General features: G+C 44.7%; 4 protein-coding genes across 4 annotated transcripts; 1 reads left to right on the top strand and 3 right to left on the bottom strand.

The window, feature by feature from the left end:
- LOC102701981 (basic blue protein-like) lies at positions 1-759 on the bottom strand. Its single transcript, XM_006648450.2, has 2 exons — positions 510-759; positions 1-416 (listed from the first exon to the last, which is right to left on the bottom strand). Exons 1-2 carry the CDS (start codon positions 685-687, stop codon positions 217-219), a joined length of 378 nt encoding a protein of 125 aa, XP_006648513.1. The 5' UTR covers positions 688-759; the 3' UTR covers positions 1-216.
- Positions 760-1,774: 1,015 nt separating this feature from the next.
- On the bottom strand, positions 1,775-4,306 carry LOC102702258. Its single transcript, XM_006648451.3, has 3 exons — positions 3,917-4,306; positions 2,578-2,826; positions 1,775-2,312 (listed from the first exon to the last, which is right to left on the bottom strand). The coding sequence occupies exons 1-3, from the start codon at positions 4,304-4,306 to the stop codon at positions 2,010-2,012; spliced, it is 942 nt and encodes a 313-aa protein (XP_006648514.2). The 3' UTR covers positions 1,775-2,009.
- Positions 4,307-5,427: 1,121 nt separating this feature from the next.
- Positions 5,428-8,991, top strand: LOC102702536 (protein THYLAKOID RHODANESE-LIKE, chloroplastic). Its single transcript, XM_006648452.3, has 9 exons — positions 5,428-6,104; positions 6,434-6,536; positions 6,629-6,688; positions 6,845-6,919; positions 7,000-7,074; positions 7,176-7,256; positions 7,996-8,220; positions 8,317-8,487; positions 8,587-8,991. The coding sequence occupies exons 1-9, from the start codon at positions 5,500-5,502 to the stop codon at positions 8,632-8,634; spliced, it is 1,443 nt and encodes a 480-aa protein (XP_006648515.2). The 5' UTR covers positions 5,428-5,499; the 3' UTR covers positions 8,635-8,991.
- A 5,138-nt stretch (positions 8,992-14,129) lies between these two features.
- Positions 14,130-16,945, bottom strand: LOC121053662 (transcription factor SPEECHLESS-like). Its single transcript, XM_040521463.1, has 3 exons — positions 16,490-16,945; positions 15,298-15,978; positions 14,130-14,237 (listed from the first exon to the last, which is right to left on the bottom strand). The coding sequence occupies exons 1-3, from the start codon at positions 16,943-16,945 to the stop codon at positions 14,172-14,174; spliced, it is 1,203 nt and encodes a 400-aa protein (XP_040377397.1). The 3' UTR covers positions 14,130-14,171.
- Positions 16,946-21,610: the final 4,665 nt, after the last annotated feature.

Consider the following 21,610-nt stretch of genomic DNA (forward strand, 5'->3'; position numbering starts at 1 on the left):
ATCAACGCGGTTGCCATGGCGATTTTCATTTCTGGACACTGAAACATTTCTGGACTGCAGATTATGTTATTCGGAGGGTTAGAATTCCTGCGTGGATACAGGTAATTCTGTGTAGAAACAGATAAATTTCATCCCAAAAAAAAACAAGAACAAAAACGAGAGCACATCTTTTTCCTGCCATATGGTCTGGTCAGTCCCCCCGACGGATCAGCACATCTACTGGGCTGCCACGGCGATTTTCATGCCGTTCTGACAGTGCCCCGGGAAGCTGCAGATGAAGAAGGCCTTGCCGGCGGCGAGGGTGATCTTGTCGTTGCCGGAGGCGTAGGTCGTGTCGCCGGCGGCGGCGGTGCAGCCGTCGTACCCGGCTTGGTCCACCTGCACCACGTTGTGCATCGCCGGGTCGTAGTGGAAAACTGCAGGCATCGAGATCAAAACAAGATTAGTCTCGTTCTTGATTACTTCATAAATTACTGAGCTAATGAATACATATCGCTAGCGACACTCACCGAGCACATCGCCGGCCGAGAAGGCCTTGCCGTTCTCCCAGCCGGCGACGCCGAAGGACCACCCGTTGCCGTCGCCGACGGTCCACTCCGTCGCGCCGGCGACGAGGACCTCGGTGCAGCAGACGGCCAGCGCCAGCGCAACGACGACGGCGACGCAGACGCTTCCTGCCCGTGCCATTGTATTGTATCGTATCGCAGCTGCTTAATTAAGCTGGATTCTTTTCTTCCTCTTTTTTCTGGTCTTGTGATGTGTTTGTTGCTGGGTTGGAGATGTGGATGCATGCTCTCCTTTTTATAGTTGCGGGTCGATTTTGTACTTGGTAATGTGTTCGAGTAAAATGGGAATTATATCAAGATGTAGTATATCTGAAGATTTGTTAAGCGGGAATGGATGGCAACTAATTTCATTTATTTGATATCCCCGTGGATTAATGGGATGAGATTCAGATAGGTATAGAGAGATCCCAAATATAACTTCTACACTTGACAAATATAGATGACAACCTTTGTGACTTTCTATCTGACAGATTCAGCAAAATCTTCGGTTCAGATATCCGGTGATGGAGCTATATGCTACGGCCATAATAAAGAAGAATGAGTGACATATTCAGCAAAATCTTTTGAATTTTCTCTTTACAGCCTATTTGAGATTCTACTAAAAAAAAATCAAAACCTGCACCATTTCTGGTCAGATCCTGGATTTCGGAAATTTTCATCGTTTTCAGATAATAAAAGTGCATCCAGTCTTATGTACCAACGAAATCACACAATTATTTGATTTTGAACCTTGATAGGTGGATTCAGAAATTTGCAGGACTAATGTGACCAGAAATTTGTATGTTTGCTTGGGTTTTACTATTATAGTTGAGATTTGTTCCAGTACAACAAAAATATTACAGTTGAGATTTGTTTTAGTCCAACAAAAAATACTTTAAGATACCAGTAACTTGTGGTACCAAATTATTTCTGATCATTAGATCTAGCACGTTCTACTCAGCTAGATACCAAGTTCTGATCGTTGGATCTAGCACGTTCTACTCAGCTACATACCAAGTTGTTTCTGATCATTGGATCTAACAGTGTACATTCTATTCAGCTAGATCCAATGGTGATAAACGATTTGGTACATTAAGATACCGGTATCTCGAGGTACTTTTTGTTGGATCGGAGAAAAACTCTTTCACAGTTTACACAACCTGAAACCTGCTTTTGCAAAGAACACCAACAATGAACAACCTTCATGACACACATAGGCTGATGCTGATTTTATTGGCTAAATATATGCAGGACAGCAAAAGTCTTATTACACCATTATTATGTATATTTCCAACGTAATTCACAGGCACACATCCAAACATTGTACAGTACGTGACAGTTGCAAATACGAAATTACAGAGTGGCAATGTGGCAGTGTACCTGCCCTACCTACCTGAACGATGCCATGGCACATTGTTTGATCACCTTCCATATTCTCATCGTCATGACAATGCAGTGCAGCAGCTAGCTCGCCGGTGCGCCGCTCACGACGGCCTCTTTGTAGGACCCTGCCGGAGGCGGCGGTATCTGGCCGGACGCCGGAGCCCTCAGCGGCGGCGCTGCCAGGTTCCTCCCCCGTCCCTCCTCAAGGATGAGGGGCACCTTGCCCTCCCTCTCCCTGCTCAACCGCTCCTGCGCTCCGCCGCGCAGCTTCTCCAGGCCCCGGCCGTCCATCTGCTGCATCTTGAACACCTTGAGGAGGTTCAGCAACCCTCCGGCGAGGAACAGGAGGCTCCCGGCGAGGCAGAACCATCCCCAGCTCTTCCCCTGCATCCACAGCAGAGTGCTGTTAATCACAAGACTTGATGTGTTTTCCTATAGATATATTTATGTATCAATGTATATATTTTATACATGTATCTAAAATCATTACGTATGAACCTAGTTAAAAATATAGTCTTATAATATGAAACAGATGGAATAACGTAGTAACAGCATGCATGTCATGTGTTTAGCTCTGAATTCTGATCAGGCTGGAGTGTGATCCACTGGAACATCCAAAATTAAGTCCAGAGTTTGAGCAGCAATTTACCAGTAGCTCTGAGCTGTAGGATGACTGGCTGTGGATGCCATTCCAGTTGACGATGCCGCCGATCAAGAACAGCGTGCTCCCCAGAAGTAAGGGCGTTTGGACACACTTCTGGAGGATCTGGACGTGCCCGTTGGCTCGCTCGTAGACCTGGCAGATGTTGTGTACGGATCCGAGTAACCACAGCGCCGGCCCGGCAACGAGCAAGTTCAAACCATGCTTCTCTAGGTTGTGCCGGTACCCTCTAGTCATCTGGAAAAGAACATTTCTCTTTAGTGTTCTGAGTTAAAGAATTATCACCAAATTTGATTAGCTAGCAAGATTTTCTTTTAGGTGATGATAATGGTTTAGGCCTCTGCCGACAGGCAGACGGCCAATAAATCACATAGGATATCTTAAGAGAAAAGAAAATTATGATGGGATAAGTCCCAGCTCTTCTGAAAAGATGACTAGCTGAATTAAATGTTAATATAAATTGGATGATTAGCTCGCAAGAATTTTTGCATTGGCCTTTACTGTTGGACTTTACAATTTTAAGAAAACGGATTCTGTAACCTCTGCATAACCATATGTTACTTTTACATAATTGATGAGGAATTTAACTGACGCTCAACCACCGTACCAGCAACTCTAAGGTTTGCAATATTTATGCTAGCTAGACCACGGTAAAATTTGTCTGACACTTTAACAAGTGATTACAAATTAATTTGCATTCTGTTTCTACTTGTCTTTCTTTTTTTTTCTTGGAAAGGATTCATCATTTAATCAGTGATCTGTTACTCATGAGAAACAAATTCAACTTGGCAGAGAAATCTGAAATTCCTGTATTCCAAAAGGGTTTACAAGATTTTCACAGCAATTAAATCATCCCATACAAATTCCAAATAAAATACCTCCATTAGAAAAGAGGTCTTGGGATAGGATGACTATACGTATACGTATATGGTACTTCTCCTTGAAGTTGAAGGATGTGTTCTTTCCATGATAAAGATAAAAGATTATTTGATTTCCTATAGTCATTTAATGGTACAAATGGTGAATTAACTATTAAAAGTTAAAAAATCTAAAGTGTTAAGATGACGGACTTTTATATAGATACGTTTTTTAAAAAGTTAGTTTAGAAAACACTGCATAAAATCGAGAAAAAACTGTGTAAAACAACACAACCAAATGTAACCATTATTTTGTTTTTGATGTGTTTTCAGTTTTGAAAAATATATTTGTGAAATCTTTTCACCACCACTTTGCCTTTTTAAATGTTTCAGCTGTACTCAATACTAAACCATTAGACAAATAGCAACACTACTGCGGCACTTAATGAACAGAGGGAATTAGTATTAACCTGAATCTCGAAGAAGGTGAGCGCGACCAAGGTGAGCACGGTGCCGGCGATGTGGACGGCGGGGACGGCGAGCTCAACGAGCGCGAACTGGCTGTCGGCGCCGGCGGCCAGGCCGAGGCTGTAGTCGACGCCGGCGGCGTGCGCCAGGAGGTCGTGCGCGTTGACGAGCAGCAGGACGAGGAGGCCGAGCGCCGCCGCCGCGAGGCCCGACCGGCTGGTGGCGGTCCACGTGGAGAGCTGCCCCACGAAGCCGCCGACGAGGAGCACCGCCGCGAAGACGTACGCCCCGGCGTTGATGTACTCCCACCGCCCCCGCGCCGCCCGTTCCCGGCCGCCGCCGCCGCCCAGGCTGTACGCCCGGCACTCCCGCGCCGTCGCCAGCTTCACCATCTCTTAAGCCTTCTTAGCTACTATACCAAAGCGTTTGGACGACAGACAGACACCTCTATCGATCGCGACCACGCATGCGACGGCGGGGGCGGGAGCGGAGGAGAAGAAGAAGAAGAAGAAGAGGGCGCCGCGCCGCGCAGGTGGTTGCTCGCCGACATGGGTAGGTAGGTCGGGGCCGGCGGGGCACGGCGCGCGCGACGTGGCGGCGTGCATGCGGCGCCATGTCGAGAGGAGGCTGCGAGAGGTGGCGCTACGTGTTTGGGCACATGGGAGTGTGTGTGAGCTCTTCTTTCTGGAGACGGTGCGCGTGGCCGGTCAAAGTCAAACCACTTACGACGTGGATCGAGCCCATTCCCTTAGACGGGCCGAGAATTTGGGCCAAGTAACGGAGGCCCATGCGTGGCCCAACAACCACCGGCCATGGCACGATCTCTTTTAATTTTATTTTATATATAATTTATAAAATTATATTTTTATTATCAAAATTTACAAATCTAAACTACTGCCACCCTCCCTCCTAGAGGGTGGAAAGGTAAGGTGGCAAACGACGGATAGGGAGCCTGAGATGAGCGATGACCATACAGTGACAATTTTGCATTTGGTCCGGCAAGAGGCAAATTCCAAAATTGCCACTCACGTTCGGAACCTTTTTTAAACCACGGTATGATATATATATATAATTATTTAATTATAAGTATTATCTTATCTCAGTGATCATCGTCACTTTCTTCTATCCCGAAGGCTAGTGGTCGAATCCTCGTAGTCTGTCACGTCACCTTTTCGTCCTCTAAGAGAGAGGGGCAAGAGGTTAGATTTGTAAATTTTGAAAACTTTTATAAAATATTTATTAAAAAAATTAAAAAAAATTGCCATGGCATGGCAGTCGCCGGCGGCCGGCGAACGTACACGTACTACACACCGGCGCGCGCCACCGTACCGGTGGTAGCCGTCGCGGTCGCGTACTACACAACTCAACAACAACACAGGACAGGAGACAATTGAATTCCAGCCGCTCGCTTCTGACGTCTCATCTCCTCGCCCACGTGGCGGCCTCCCATTGGGCGGGCCTACTCCCAGCTCACCCGCTTTCCTCATCCCCCGCGCCGCCGCCCCCACCGCCTCCCGCGCCACAAGCTTCGCCGCCTCCGCCTCCGCCTCGCAGCCCACGCCGTGGGTGGCCGCACCGTTATGCCATGATGGCCGTCACCATCGTATCCTCCTCCGCCGCGCCGCCACCGCGCGCGCGCGGCACCCGGAGGCCAGCGACCAGCCACGCGCCTCGCGTCCTCCGCGGCGGGGGCCGCGGCCTCGCCCTCGCAGGCGCGCTCGGCCTCCTCGCGAATGGCGCCGCGCTCGCCGCGCCGCTTTCCTACGAGGAGACGCTGCGGCTGTCGACGGACTCCGGCGGCGGCGGTGGAGGGGGCGAGTTCGCGCTCCCGGACCTCGGCCTCGGCGGGTTGGTCGACTTCGTGACGCAGAACCCGCTCGTGGCCGCGGCGGGGGTCGCCGCGGTGGCGCTGCCGCTGGTCCTCGCTCAGGTGCTGGGCGGCGCCTCCAAGCCGTACGGCGTCGTGTCGGCGGCCGCCGCGTACCGGACGCTGCTCGAGGAGCCCGGCGCGCAGCTCGTCGACATCAGGCCGCCCGGCGACGCCCGGGAGACCGGCTCGCCGAACCTCCGGGAGGCGAAGAAGAAGGCGGTGGCCGTGCCGTACGACGGGGAGGACAAGAACGGCTTCCTCAAGAAGCTCTCGCTGAGGTTCAAGGACCCCGAGAACACCACATTGGTCATCCTTGACAAGTGAGCACCTCCATTCTTTCTCCTGAATTGCAATGTGGTTAAATTCATTCTTAATCTCTCGTGTTTATCAATTCAGTGCAGTCCAAGTTCATGTCAGGAAAAAGAACCTTTTGTTAAAAAAAAAATTCTCTGCCAAGGAAAACACCCTAGCAATGTTCATAGTTCACCAATTTTTTTCATCCGAAGAAGAATGAGCGATTTCTATCACAACAAAATGGAGTAATTAGTAAAAAAATCGATATTAATTATTCCATCAACTCTACATGATTCAGTTGATTAGTTCATTTCTCCTCATGAACATTTATTTAGCTGCATGTCTTGGGAACCAGGTTTGATGGGAATTCCGAGCTTGTTGCTGAGCTTGTCACAGCCAATGGTTACAAAGCTGCTTTTGCGGTGAAGGATGGTGCAGAGGGACGTCGAGGATGGCTGGTATTTGTTCTTTACACGGCTTGTTCTTGCTGCGAGCTGACATTTACATCCACTCAAACAAAATGTCACCATTGGCTAGTGTTCCACTGCAGAGCACTGATCTTCCCTGGGCAACTCCTACGAAGGGATTCAGCCTAAGTGATCTAGTTGGGGTGAGTTATCAATATTACCCTTTTGAATTGAATGTGTCCACTTTGTTTGATTATAATTCCTTTGTATTCTAAGGTCTCAATGCAAATTTATCATCGATTTTGAATTTCTATACAGTATGTTTTGTTGAATTCTGACTATGCTGTGTAAAATTCCAGGATGGCGCAGATGGTTTGCCTGTCACCCTTGGGCTAGCTGCAGCTACTGGTTTGGGAATACTCGCCTATACAGAGGTTACTCAACTTGGGAGTTTTCCTATGTTTTGAGGAGTTTCTTCTGTGTTCTTACGGATCATGTAATATCTATTCTGTAGATAGAGACTGTGCTGCAGTTTTTGGGTTCAGCTGCCATTGTCCAGCTAGTGGCAAGCAAACTCATATATGCTGAGGTGGGTCCCAACTTGTGCTCTTCTGAATGGAATTCAGAGATATGAACAATTTTCATTCCTTTTCAATGACAAGCTCTTACACTCACTTGTGCTCCTCACAGGACCGAAAGAAAACCCTTAAACAGATCGATGAGTTCTTTAACAAAAAGGTTGCTCCAAAGGAGCTTGTTGATGAAATAAAGGTAGCCATCTGCTGTATCAAGTATTCGTTTTTTGTTTCAATTTTGTTTTTAATACCACTAAGTGATATGACTCGCTCCAATTGGATACTTATTATCGTTTTGGACAACGACTCGGTCTTCTAAATCTATCTTTGACTGTGGTTTTCTATTAAGATATATACAAAAAATAAATAAATGTTTGTTTTTATGAAAGTACTATTTATAACTATTGTCCTAGTGTTTTCAAACTAAATATTTTAAAAATTATTAATAGTCAAAGTATTAAAAGTTTGACTACATGCTTGTCTGAAACGATAAGAATTATGAAACTGGAGGGAGTACTTAATAGGGTTAAGTTCATTTCCAGAATGTTTAGTCACGCAGAAAGCCTATTATTGAAAGTAAAAGCATCAAGACCAAAATTGTACTAAGCCTGCCTGTCCATTGAATTTGTCCCTTCTGACAAACGAATCAAAACCTAGTTAAAATGTCAGATTTGCGGATCCGGTAACCTCCGTTGCCAACTGTTTACAATATTGTGTGATTGACTGATTGGATTGTGAGCAAGATGGATAAGGTGCAAATGGATATGCCATTGGATATATTCAGCTGGTTTTCCTGATGGAATTTGCAGTTTGCATTGCAAGACTCTGATGCCCTTTTTTCTGAACTTGGAAAACTCACATTGTTCACATAGTAAATACTACTCATTACAGGGTTTTATTCTGTAAAATGTTTAATACCCTCTCGTAATCTGCAGGAAATCGGTCAAGCTCTGCTGCCTTCTAGTAATACCAAGAGCCAACCAGCGACAGCAGTCGCTGCTCCAGCTGCTGCCACAGCTACTGCTGCACCACCGGCAGCACCAGCAGAAGCTGCTCCAGCTGCTGCCTCAGCTACTGCTGCACCACCGGCAGCACCGGCAGATGAAGCCAGCACAGAGGCAGCTCCTGCAGCACCAACATCTCTTTCACCATATCCAAATGTAAGTCTACACATGATACTCACTTCTGTTCTCCTTTCACCTGATAAACCATTCCGTGAATAATGTTCAACACTCTGCGTCTGCAATTCCATGCAGTATCCGGATCTCAAACCACCATCCTCCCCTTCGCCGCTTGCACCAGCTGGGGCAGCTAAAATTGAATCACAGGCTGAGAGCACAGCAACCGAATCTCCAGCAGCAGTCAACTCAACACCAGTATCAGAAGCGCCTCCTGCAGCTCCTAGACCTCTTTCGCCTTATCCGAATGTAAGCTACACTTCTCAAAGCTTGGTCGCAATATGAACATAAGGTGCAAGACCATGCCATTCTCATCAATCAAACCCACATTTGTGAATTCTATTGCAGTATCCAGACCTCAAACCGCCATCATCGCCTTCACCATCAGCGCCATAGGAATGATGAGTGGCTGAGGACGAGTTCACGGTTGATCTCGACGGCATCTGTACAAGATATCACCAAGCCTAGAGGAAATGGAATCGAGTTGTTCATATGATACCAGCATCTCAAGGAAGAGTGTTTGTTGTGTATCACAAATGTAGTAGTCCTTAGCACATTGGGGGCAAGTTTTCTAAGTACGTCTGTGGGGGTATGGTGTATCCAGTGATGTGTTCTAATTTTCACTTTGTTTTCATCTTTTTGCACCTGTAAATGTGGAATCGCTAGCACTAAATAGTTCCATGCCCTGTGCTATTCTTGACATGCTTTGCGTGTAAATCACTTTCACATGGATGAAAGAACATGAGTTGGAAATGCTGGATAGACTACAGTTGTGAAGCAAAAGTATGTCCAAATATGCTCATTAATTTTTTTTCTATATCCAGTGACACCTGTCTGTTTTTCAAGGATTCCAGTGCAGGTTGTACCATCTTTTCTAGTCTTTAATCTTTATAAGAGAAAATTCACGGTTAAGAAAGTACCACTTGGTACCAATTTTATAAGTAAAAATTTTGGTACCCAAAGAATATCAAATTTTGCACTAGTGCTAACTTTCTGTACATCTTAAGGACTAGCTGACTTGTACATAACATTGCAAACAGAGTCTACTAGGCCCTCATAAGAATGGGCCACAACTCCAGCTCATCCAATGAATAGGCCACAAATTCAGACTTAAACACCAGCCCATGTTCACGTATATGGGCCATCATTTTTGGCCCATCTGGAGAAGTCTTGAGATAGGCATCCCGTCCTACCCTTGGGCCCAAAATTTCAAACAAAATTTTGGCCTGCAAACAAATTGCAGCCCATCGAGACGAGGCCCTACGCATTTCGCTTTGATAGCTCTTTAGTATAAAGTCGCAATGGAATTCTGAAACCAACATTTGAATTAGTCTAGTCGATCTGCTAATAACATTACGTTCAGGTCAATAGTAATTAGAATCCGGAGCATTCAAAAGAAGAATTAGAAAGTTTTACTATGAAGCGTGAAACTGGACCAGAAAAAGAAAGTTTAACGATTACATTTATTATAATAAATGAACCTCTGCGTACTTGCTTCATTGGTAGTAGGCATGCCAATTTCCCCGAGGGGATTCTGGGCTAGGGCCTCAGTTTTAGTCGGGACGGGTCGGGGAGGGTTTACACCCACGATTGGTAGAAACTACCAAGCTGGAAAAAAGAGTATATGTGGTTCATCAACTATGGTGATGAGTATTCCTACGGTCCATATGGGAGGTATTGGAAAAAGACACCCGCGCCGCTCACCCCCGGGGCGGCACGGGCGGCGACGCCCGCCGGCCACAAGCCCCGTCCTCCTCCCTCTAGCCTCGCCGCCGCTCGAGCGGCGCCAGGACGGCAGCGGTGTGGCCTTCTTCTTTTTCTTCTTCACTCGTGCTCTCCGTCGGGGTGTGTTGGGGCCGAGCGGAGGCGGACGTGGCGGCGTGGGCACCGGCGGCCAGGGCCGACATCGCGAGGGTTGGATCTGGCGCCCCTGCGCCCAGATCCGTGGAGCAACCGCGAGGGCGGCGAGGGCCGATCGGCGGAGCGAGGCGTCGCGCGTGCGGCCGTGGAGGGGGCGTGCGGCAGGGCGGCGGCAAGCGACTGCGACGACAACCGGTGAAGGGACTGCGAGGGCAGCGCTGGCTGGCCGCATCAGCTTCGTCGTCTTTGGCCGTGCGGCAGGGTGGCGCCGCGGCGGCTTGGTCGGCCGCGGAAGTGGCCGGCGTGCCAGATCTGGATATCCTACGGCCAGTCGGCGACCTGGTAGCGGTGGTTTGACAGCGGCAGGCTCGGCGGCGTGAAGATGGCTAGACGGCGACTTTCGTTGGCTTGGAGCTGGAATGGCACAGGCTTTCACGACGGTCCGTCCTCCGCGCTGCCGGTTGTGCTCTCTCCCTCTCTCGGATTCCCCCTGCCTTCTATGGCCGGACCTTGCTCAGGTCACGGGGAACTTTCGATAGCGGGTTGGTGCTCCATCTTGCGCAAGGAGATGGCAGATGATTGTTGGCATTTCGAGGAAAGCCACACGCCCGTCCATTGCCGTAGAGTTGGTTGAGGTCGGATTGCTTGCGAGGTGATTTAGATTGTTATTTTGGCGCCATTGTGAAATGCTTTTGTGGGTGTTGTAGTGGCATTGGCGAAAGCCTTGTCGTGCTATTGGCCGACTCGACAACGGTGACATCCGTGGGTGTCGTTTCCCTTCTTGGAAGCGTTGTCTTGGCGTTCTCTGTAATGCCCACAATTCCCTAGGTGAAAATCTTGTTCCGACCTTTGGACAAGTGGTGGCGGCGTTCCGCGTCGTATCCTTCTTGGGGGCGTTGCTTCGGTGAAGCTACTTGTGCTTTGACGGCCATTAACGATCTAATTCAGTTCTATAGCCTTCCCGCCTAGTGGTTCATCAAGGCCTTCGTCTTCTTGGAACCGCTTCGTTCTTGTGGTGGGCAACTTGTTTCTCGGTGTTTTTGCTCAATGAAGTTGGAGCCGCTCACTGATGAGGTATGGTGATGCTTGGCAACGATGACATGGTGCAATTCTTCATTTGGGGTTTGGTGCTGGCCATGTGAAGAAAGTAGCTCTTTGGTGACTTGGCTGATGTCTGTTCTAGGTTGTTGTAGCTGCTTTTCGCTTTGTTGGCATGCTGGCAACAATATCATGATGGTTGGGAAGTCGGCGCTGCTGGTCGCTTGGGCGGCTAACTCGGCAATGATAACACCTCTTTTGCGATGCTGGAGTTGTCCGTGTCGTCTTGTGTCTAGTTTGGTTGCGTCGTCCTCTGTCGGGCTCCGCCGTTGTGGTGTTAGATCTCGTGCCTTAAACATGGAGGTTTTTAGCTGGTTTTCCTTAATTAACTATGCATTGTAAGGTTTTCGGGCCTGGTTTTCTTATAAACTGGGCCAATTCTCTTCTTCTTAATATAAAAGCGGAACAAGTTCCGTCTCGGTTTCAAAACAAATATGGGAGGTATTATAATAAATGAACCTCTGATACTGTCTTGATTTGTAAATAGCAGTATAACTAAATTAGCAAGCTCACTAGATAATACTCTCCGTGTTGCTGCGAAATGACTACGTACATCTAAACGACTTTGAAAAGAGATATGGAAGCTAGCTAAATAAAAAGAAGGGATGAAAAAGATTTAAAGGACTTGCTCTTCACTAACATGACCTGGGATTTCAATAGTCTTCCAAGTGCATGAACGTAGTACAATTACCACAATAAAATGCATGTGAATACAAAACAATTAAAGGCCATTAACTCTTAGTCTCACGTCAGCTGAGACCACACCTCCTAGCCCTCAAACGGATAATCCAATGGTCAAGAATTTTATGGTGGATTGGTGGAGTGGCTCATATTATTAACCTTTTTCGTTTCAACTATATGAGTATAAATTAGTGGCGAAAAGAGAACTATATGTGTGGTTGATCGATCAAGGTGGTGTACCCAATCTCAAGGACAGTAAAAGAACCTAGAATCATTAAATATGTGGAAAAAACACAAATATACAGAGCAAAAGCTTTATTAGAAAAAAAGAATGAGATACCCATTCGAATTCGGCTAGTACGTTACTACTCCCTTGATCTATGTTTTTTTCATATGATGTCATTGTATTTTATACATGAGAAAATCTAACAAATGTCATTGATAAACACTTAATTCTAAGAAATACCATCGACGAGTATGAGTTCTAAGAAATGCTATCGTACAAACGAATTTGTCTAAGAAATATCATCGTCGTTAGGGTTTCGTCAAGTTTTTTCCGTTAAGTGCTATAGCATGAACAGTGCTTTTAACGGCGGAAATGGATAGAACCCTAACGGCGATAACATTTCTTAGAAAATTCGTTTGTATGATGGCATTTCTTAGAACTCACATTCGTTAATGGTATTTCTTAGACTTAACGTTTAGACTTATACGTTTGTTAATGGTATTTTTTAGATTTTCTCTTTATATATATGTAAAATACAATAAAGGACAAGACAACCCTACATTCTATAAAGTTAAAGATCGACAAGAGACAAACTAACATTTTAAAACCGGCATAAGCTTCTGCTAGACTGCCAATAAATGGAAATGCAACAGACATAGTTGCCAATGATGTATACCTAACGAGAAACTACAATATCTTCATAATATATATTTCCTATTTGCACTTATTTATTTTTTTTTCTTACAAATTATTAATGTACTTTGAAGGATCTAAACTAATACCAAACCTAGCTTCTTATTGTTATATTAAAGTTTTTATAGCCAAAAGAAGTGCATAGCAATACCCTTTTAATTAGTTTAATTGACATAATTCTATTCGCTTTGCTCTTTTTTATTGTCTAATTTATACGTCTCTTCGCTGGTCATAAAATTATTTATGGCTTCAAAGTATATATTGTACTCCCTTCATTTTAGAATATTTGGTGTTTTAGTTTGTCCACAGTTAAACTTAATAAAATTTTACTATGTTTGAAGAAAAATACAACAACATTTCTAACACCTAGAACAATATGTTAAAAAAGTATTCAACGATGGATTTAATAAAATTAATTTAGTGCTGTCAGCGTTGCTACAATTTTCTAGCTATAAACTTGGTCAAACCTTTTCAAGTTTGACCTAGCCATTTAGAGCAAAACCAAAACACCTTCTCTATTAATTCATATTTGAATACGTTTTTGTTTATTTTCTACTTCTTATATATATATATATATATATATATATATATATATATATATATATATATATATATATATATATATATATATATATATATATATATATATATATATATATATATATATATCATTCTTCGAAGTTTAGTATAGATCGTGTGGTCTGGACCTATATCTCATATGGAACTCGTTATCATCAGTCTAATCCATCACATAATTAATTATATCGATTTTATCTCGTCACAGATTACTGCTTGGGATCCAAACATAAATCACCTACACAAAAATAATAGAATGGATTGATTTGGCACGCACGAAATGGAATGTAATATCATCAGCATGAATGCAAACAATGCCAGAAAGCAGATCAAGATATATGACAAACAAACGACCATTCGTATCTAGCTACAGATATATAGAAACAGTTCATCCGATCCATTCATGCTTGCTCCAGCTAGTAGCTAGCTAGCAAGCAAGCAAGCTAGGTTAACCTCTCGGAGCATCAATGCAGCTTGCATTGCGCATATATATATATATATATATATATATATATATATAGCTCCAATGCAACACTGCAACTGATCTGCAAAGTAAGCTGTAGCTAATTAACAAGCTTAATGGCTTCTCTCATCGCTAACTAGCTAGCTAGCTTGCCCCTGCAAAATGTGCAAATTAATCCAGGCAATTAACTAGCTAGCTAGGCACGTACGTGCATGGACTTGCGCGCGCGTGCATGCACGTACGCACGCACGCAGCTACGTACACACACAGCTACTACTCCAGCTATGGCTGCCAGTCACTGCATTGTACGTACGTACGCATATATATGTAAGTACGTCACAAGAAGGTTTGCTGAATTTCTTGCACCAGCTCCTCTGCGCTCAGCTCGCATTCGATCCCAATCTGTATATAATCACAAACAAATCAAGGAAGCCATGGTCAATTTCAATAGCCAAATTCACACAGCTCATACAGTCATATATATTAATTAATACATTCATATGCATATATGCTTAATACACACCATTATTCCCATGCATGACAATTTAATTAATTATTATATATCCGTTGCCATGTAAGAGGGCTAATTACTTGGGAGAGTATATATTACTCGTTCTACGGCTACCTACCTAGCTGCAGCTTTTACTATTGCATAGTGCATACATGTATATTATTCCCAGCTCGTGGTGCTCGACTGCTCATGCATAGTTTTCACCAACAGCAGCGACATACATCCCGGCCGTATATGCATGTATTCGTATTAATTATACCCTTCTGGCTCTGGTAGTTTCTCGACCTCTTTCAGAGACAATATATATATATACACACACACAAGTGCCATTTCCAATAAATACTCATCAGGCCTCTGCTTAATTAAATCTCTGTGTACGTACGCTTGAGTACTGCACACACTCACTGTGTCACTGTGTATCTGAGCTATATATACATGCATAAGAAATGTCTCAGTAGAACTTAGGCTACGCACACTACTACATGCAGATACGTGTGCCTGCATTTATGAAACCAATGGAATAATGGAAGGTTTCCTTTTAAACATGCAGCGTAGTGCGTAGAGAGATATGTGTGAGCGGGAATTACGGGCCAAACACGCAGAATCCATGCAGGACATGAACAGTTGATGGTTGATTGGGCTTAATTAATGCAAGCCTGCATGCATGCTTAGTTTCAGTGATCAGTGGTTCTGTAGCACTGTAGTGTACTCTTGCTAACATGAAATGAACATGTCCTAACAAGTACTGTTCTGATGTATCGAATCGACCGATCGATCACCTACCTGAGGTGAAACCCCTCTCTTGATCCTGCTCGATCATTATATATGTTAATCAAACTCTCGTGTCTCGTGTATTATCGCATGTGTTTTGAGTGTATCGATCTCAAGACCGATTTAGTGCAGCCAGACAGTTAATGGAGATTGATCTCTTCATTAATTTTGTGTGCGTACCTTGATGGTGAAGGAGAGGACGGTGGTGTCGTCGACGGTGCTGATGCTGACGTGGAGAATCTCGAGCGAGAGGCTCTCCAGGGCGGCGATGATCTTGAGCGCCTGGCCCGGCGCGCGGTGCGACACCGTCTTCAGCACCAGGTTCGGCCCGGCGAACTCCACCTTCACGCCGGGGACGAGGACGCCGCCGTCGGCGATGGCGGGGGCGCCCAGGAACGGCGCCCTGCCGCGGGCGGCGAGCTCGGTGACGAGGCTGTCGAGGATGGGCAGGAACGGCGGCAGCGGCGCCGGCAGCTGCGGCGAGAGCTCGTGTGTCGTCGTCGTAGACGAGGACGAAGTGGGCGTCATGGCCGGAGACATGCTGTAAGCCGCCGAGGACGATGACGTCGCGGCGGCCGGGTGCGGCGGGCGGACTCCACCGCCGCCAGCTGCTGGATGCTTGTACGGGCTGCCCGGCGTCGGCGTCCGGGGGCTTATCGGCACGGCAAGCCGCGGGCTGATCGGAGGCGTTGACTTCATCATGAGCGCGGCCGCCGCCGCCGCCGGTGGCGGCGGAGGCCGCGGGCTGAGCACCTGGTCGGCGTAGGCCTTCCTGTTCTTCTTGGCCTCCAGCGAGCGCAGCACTTGCTGCAGCTCCTTGATGTAATCCACCACTCCTCCTATGATTGACGCTTGGTCTCCCTGCGACCACAAGAATACAACAATGCACACTATCCATGTTAACCAACAGTACACTTACATCCTTATTAATGCTCTTGAAGTAATTAAACTCCAATATAAGCCATTTCATCAATGAATTGCTTTACTTGTGAAGTGTATAGCACTATAGATTCCCTGATCGAAATGATGAGAGAGTACTAAGGAGTAGTACTAACTATGGGTAGCTAGGGCACTAGAAGTGGAGTGGTTGATTGCTAGTAGTCCTGTGCGCATGTACATGGAACACAATCATGCAACTGTTGCAGCACACCACCAGGAAAAGCGAAGCGGCCGGACGACATGGATGCTACAGCTCCAGATGCATGCATATCATCAAAGATCCAGGAGCCATATATCTAGATGCAATGGCAATGCAACAACACTAATTAACTATGACTATGGTGCAAGAGCTAATTAAGCTTAATTGGTAGCTAATGTATGTGTAGTGGACAGAGAGAGTTAGATGGTAACAGCTAATGTTAAAATCAGTTACCCTCTTGACGTAGAAGCATGGCATGAGCGAGCGCAGCACGGCGAGGTGCTCGTTCATCTGCTTCCTCCGGTTGCGCTCCACCGTGATGTGCGACATCTTCGCCGCGCCACCCTCGTTCTCCCATGCCGCCGCCGGCGGCGCCGCCAGAGACGACGTCGCAGACGACGACCCCTTTTGCCTCTTCTGAGCTGGAGGACCGCCGCCGCCGCCTTTCTCCTCGTCACGGCCCTCCCTCCGCCGGCCGTTTGCGGCGGTCCTTGCACCACCTGCGCCGGCGCCGGCCGCACCCTGGTCATCGACACCTCCGGCAGCAGCAGCAGCGCCGCCGCCGCCGCCGCCGCCTGCTCCACTGATGCACTCCTCCCACGTCTCGAGGATGCGGAACAGGTCGGCGTCCGCGACGTGCCGTACTTCGCGGTCGTCGGAGAAGAGCTCGCACAGGCCGCCGTCCGCCATTGATCTACCGATCGATCGATGGGCTGATCAATCTCCCAACACCAAGCTAAACTAACCTAACCTAAGCTCAGAGCTAACCCAGATAGCTAGCTTTCTTCCTCCTCTCGCGCGTGTCTAAATTTGGGTAGGCTGCGATCCCGGAGGAGGGAGGTAGTGAGGTGTTGGAGGGAATGTTTGCGAAAATGAGGAATCTTTTGCGCCTTTTAAGCTACCCTAGCTAGCTAGCTCGAGGGTACGCTAAATTTTATTAGATTGATGAGTAGAGAGAGATGAGAGAGGGGGAGATCGAGTAGACCGTTGTCCATGTGTTGCATAGTAGTCATGTTTTGGGAGGCAAGTACAATAAATGCGAGAGGGAAAAGACGGCTCGAGGGTGTTTTGCTTGAGCTGTGATACGCATGATGATCCATGGCCATGGCCATGCTATAGCTGCTTCCATCGATCTAGCTACTAGTATTGATCTCTTGTATGGGGCCTAGATGTCTCAACTGTTGCGTGGTGAATACATTGACATTTATTCACTGTGCCTGCCAACTCCGTGAGAGAGAGCAATCGAATGGGGATTGTGTGTTACCTAAATATAGGATACGTGTTCGTCTATTCGTTATCTAATCTATTCTTTTGTTATATGCTACTCCATTCTATTTTTGTTTGATGTTGGTTAGTTCGTCGTATATTTGCACATAGATGGAATACTTATTTTTTATGGCTCAATATATATTATTGCTTCAAGATCTCCGTATAGCTGTAATCTAGCATATTTCTCTTGTTGCCCCGAAAAGCATGTCCACAACCCCATCGACATATCTAGGATGAGTCATGTTGGGCTTACCTTTACGACTAAACATCTTATTTCGGCCAGGCTATCAGTGACATCTATTTTAAATCCAGAGCCTCTGCGAACCCCCTAGTAGTCAGTCTTGCACTCTATAGTGAATACCCGATACTAATGACTACTCATTAGTTCCGGTTCATATTAAAAACCGACACTAATGAGACTAAGTAGTCATTAGTTCTGGGTTTATTGGTGAGCCAATTCTGATACATCCAAAACCAGAGCAAGAAACACAGGAGACACCTGAGCCAACCACTTATCTCTGGCGAGATACTGATACATCCAACATTTTTCCCTTATCTCTTTCTTCTGTCTCTCTGCCCTTATCATCGGTCCTAGTTCATTGGTATTTGTTGATGGGTCGTGTTCGACCTGATGAACTGTTGGTGATTTCATATATATATGTATATATTGTTGATATTGATCTTTTCGATGTGGCCTATTTGTTCGTGTTGTTTGGGGATGGATGCATTGCGTATTGATTGGGGATCTCATGGTATGGTTGCATTCAATTTTGATTGGGATCTCAGGGGTATGGATGGATGGATGAACACTCAAAGAACCAGCTCGCCTCTTGGGTACAATCGAACGGTGCAAAGAACCCTCAACCCTAATAATTTATCTCATCGGTGATAAAATAATAGTGTCGGGTACTGTTCTAGCACCGACAAAGCCTTCCTAACCAGCACTGATAAGCTTTCTAAACTAGTGTTAGTGGCCACCTCCTTTCCTACTGTCTCCATTTCTCGTCTTTAAATCTACCTGGTCGAGCCCTTCGCGTGAAAAAAATGTTCCTCGATCCATCCTTGCTCCCACCCTCACAAACCAATTCCCTAATCCAGTCACATTGTCAATGCAGGCACAGTTAGGGAATTGTAAGGCGCTATATATAACGTATTGGTGTAGCATCCAATCAACTAAGATTTTGTTTTACAAACCAAAGTAGTTACTACTCTCTCTAGTAAAAATATGTGACGTTTAGGACAAGATTTTTCAATAAAACTTGTAAAATTTGATCCAATCGTCAATAGTCTCACAAATGTTTAGTCTGAAAATGGTATACATAAATTTGCATTAAAAATATGGTCACAAATCACAATATCATAAACTAATTACATTGTACTCTACATATTAAACCTAACATAAAAGTGACAGGTAGTCGAAATTACAGAATCATGAGGAACTTTAGTCCAATTAACGCGCGCACGTAGGTAGCGTCACGTCGTCACGCCGATCGAGGGGGGCTCCAGCTCACCTACGTACCCCGCCGATTGGAACGTACGGACGTTGGCGCGCAAATGCACATGGCGACTGCTGAATCGACATGCATGCATGCAGGGGTCGCACTGCCGGCGACGCCGATCCCGAAAGACGACCGAGCAATATGCATGCTGCAGCAGCGACGTGTACGTCCCCATATTTACGTTCATGTTTATAAACTAATACCCTGTTTCGTAATATAAGATTTTTGATTTTTTATTGTAAAATTTAACCATTCGTCTTATTTAAATATTATTACAAATATGAAAATGACAAGTTGTGTTTACAGTTTTTTATAATAAATTAAGTCACAAGAAAAAAATCAAACATGTTACGTTATGAAATGGAGGGAGTAAAATTTATTTTTTTCCAACTCATATAGTCATATTTAGAGTTGATTTTATGTGTTTTTTTCACAAGGTTAACTTTTAGATTGCTTACAACACGCATATAAATTCTTTATTCATAATATTTTATTATAAATATAACGTAAATAAATTTATTTTTCAGTTTTTGAATATAATGTTTGGCGCGACTGTCATCTCCTTACTAGCGTGTGAAACATGCACCTTGATCCATGGGTAGCTCTTCATCCATTTTAAAACATGAACGCTCTTATATTAATTAATGTATAAACCTTATATCGTGGAGCATTAATTGAATTCTAAAATTAATCCTTATATTTTTGGAATGCAAAGAGTGGCCACCATTTTGTACACATACATGTAGGGTAAACCGTGACCGAACCCCACACACACACACATATATGTGTGTGTGTGTGTGTCATTTGGAGATACTCAAGTTTTGAGTTCACTGTGGGTTTTTCTCCCATATATAGAGAAGGCCAGGTTCTATAGTTTCTTGGGTCCTAGATAAACTTGGAACTATATATGGACCTTTTAGGCTAATTATTTTTATGTAAAATATATTTCATAACCATTAACCATGTAAATTGGCAGTAATTAGTTGCAAGAGAATTTAATCACAATGTGGTCTTATAACTCGCGATCGATGAATAATGTTCATACTACAATAGAAGAAAAATAAAAAACCACAAAATAAACTACATTGCTATCTTATCTTGTTTCCGATGTTTTCATTTGTCATCAACCGACAAATATTCGACAATCTAACACCTAACCATTTGGCATTTTCTTCCCGGTTTTGGACGAGCTAGCTCCCGCCACACCACTGATGTTCCCATCTTCGGTGTCTCATGCTGTCAAATCCAGTATGATTCTTCAAAGCCCTACCAAATGGTCTGAAATTTATAAGATCTACTCCCGTATCGTCTGTCAAAAAACAGTTAGCAACTCCAATAGATTTTAGATATTATCTATATCAATGAGTGTACGTAAGCACACGATTTTTTTGTTTGTTGCAGTATCTTTTTTCTTACTTTTCAAACTTGCATCCGCAGCACTGCATGCATGGTTGCAGCTGCTATAGCTTGTTGCTGATCGATCTCATCAGATCAGGTACAAAGTTACAGTACCGTGACGTTTACTACATATAGCCAAAGGTACAGTGAGCGGCTTAATTAACTTGCCAACAGGGGGCGCCCTGCTGCCTGCTGCAAATCTCGGCTGACTTAATATTTTACAGTTGCCCAGCTGCCTCGTAGCGTTAATTTCCAACCGTTAAGTTTACATAAATTTTGATCATCCATATTACTATTTGAATGACCATTTAAAATATATTTTCGTTTTTAAATCAGTTATCACTCTAACAGAACATCAATATTACATGCATCCTACATATATATTTTATTAATATTTATAACCACCTTAATTATCTCATGTTATTCTTACTCTCTCTTCTTCTGAGATTAGATGTTAAGATATCGAGTGAGTAGAGAGAAACTCTTTCTAATATAGATGGTGCTTTATTTTTAGATGATAGGATGGAGTATCCGCTGCAACAATTTTTTCTCTCGATCACATACTCTACTTTTAAAGAATAGAGGATGAGATGAAGTATTTAGAAGAAATTCTCTAAACTCCCTAATCCTCCTTAGAGCAGTATGCAGTAGAATCATCCTAGCTAAACACGGATCACATCTCATATATACAGCTAGCTATATTATATAGCGTGTCGATCACATTGTTAAGGTACATATCAAATTTAATGTTTAACGGTCCATGCATATATATGCGTATTCCGACCAGTGCAATTTAGTACACTTTCTGATCAACTGATCTGATGGTCGACTCTGCATGCAATCGCAGTGTCCTCTCACTCTGCCATCGCCCTCTGATATTATGCTGCATGTACGTATTACGTACGTATAGTACTACGTAGCTACTACGTGATAGCGATATTAGTTAATGGAGACGTACATGCCATGCACTGGCCGCCCGCATACCACGGTATACGCATGATTACTTAATTATTAGTGTACCTACCTTCCTTTCTTATTGGATGTTTAGGATTCCCTATTTTTGATATTGTAATTTTAAAAGTAAATCCCAATAAAATAAAATTAAACAAGCTTTAACAAACACGTTGCAGAAATACTAATATTTAGCATTGAGTTTGCCACAAGACCGTAGATTAATTAAAATGTAATA

The sequence above is a fragment of the Oryza brachyantha genome, chromosome 2, assembly GCF_000231095.2.
Source record: "Oryza brachyantha chromosome 2, ObraRS2, whole genome shotgun sequence".
Lineage (NCBI taxonomy): Eukaryota > Viridiplantae > Streptophyta > Magnoliopsida > Poales > Poaceae > Oryza > Oryza brachyantha.

Excerpts from the sequence above, each read along its gene's own strand:
- LOC102701981 (XM_006648450.2), bottom strand. The coding sequence starts at position 687 with ATGGCACGGGCAGGAAGCGTCTGCGTCGCCGTCGTCGTTGCGCTGGCG. Across the intron at positions 417-509 it reads CTCGGCCGGCGATGTGCTCG|TTTTCCACTACGACCCGGCG; the intron begins GTGAGTGTCGCT and ends CGATGCCTGCAG.
- LOC102702258 (XM_006648451.3), bottom strand. The coding sequence starts at position 4,306 with ATGGTGAAGCTGGCGACGGCGCGGGAGTGCCGGGCGTACAGCCTGGGC. Across the intron at positions 2,827-3,916 it reads TCACCTTCTTCGAGATTCAG|ATGACTAGAGGGTACCGGCA; the intron begins GTTAATACTAAT and ends GTTCTTTTCCAG. Across the intron at positions 2,313-2,577 it reads CCTACAGCTCAGAGCTACTG|GGGAAGAGCTGGGGATGGTT; the intron begins GTAAATTGCTGC and ends CTGTGGATGCAG.
- LOC102702536 (XM_006648452.3), top strand. The coding sequence starts at position 5,500 with ATGATGGCCGTCACCATCGTATCCTCCTCCGCCGCGCCGCCACCGCGC. Across the intron at positions 6,105-6,433 it reads ACATTGGTCATCCTTGACAA|GTTTGATGGGAATTCCGAGC; the intron begins GTGAGCACCTCC and ends CTTGGGAACCAG. Across the intron at positions 7,075-7,175 it reads GCAAACTCATATATGCTGAG|GACCGAAAGAAAACCCTTAA; the intron begins GTGGGTCCCAAC and ends TGCTCCTCACAG.
- LOC121053662 (XM_040521463.1), bottom strand. The coding sequence starts at position 16,945 with ATGGCGGACGGCGGCCTGTGCGAGCTCTTCTCCGACGACCGCGAAGTA. Across the intron at positions 15,979-16,489 it reads CATGCTTCTACGTCAAGAGG|GGAGACCAAGCGTCAATCAT; the intron begins GTAACTGATTTT and ends TTGTGGTCGCAG. Across the intron at positions 14,238-15,297 it reads TCCTCTCCTTCACCATCAAG|ATTGGGATCGAATGCGAGCT; the intron begins GTACGCACACAA and ends GATTATATACAG.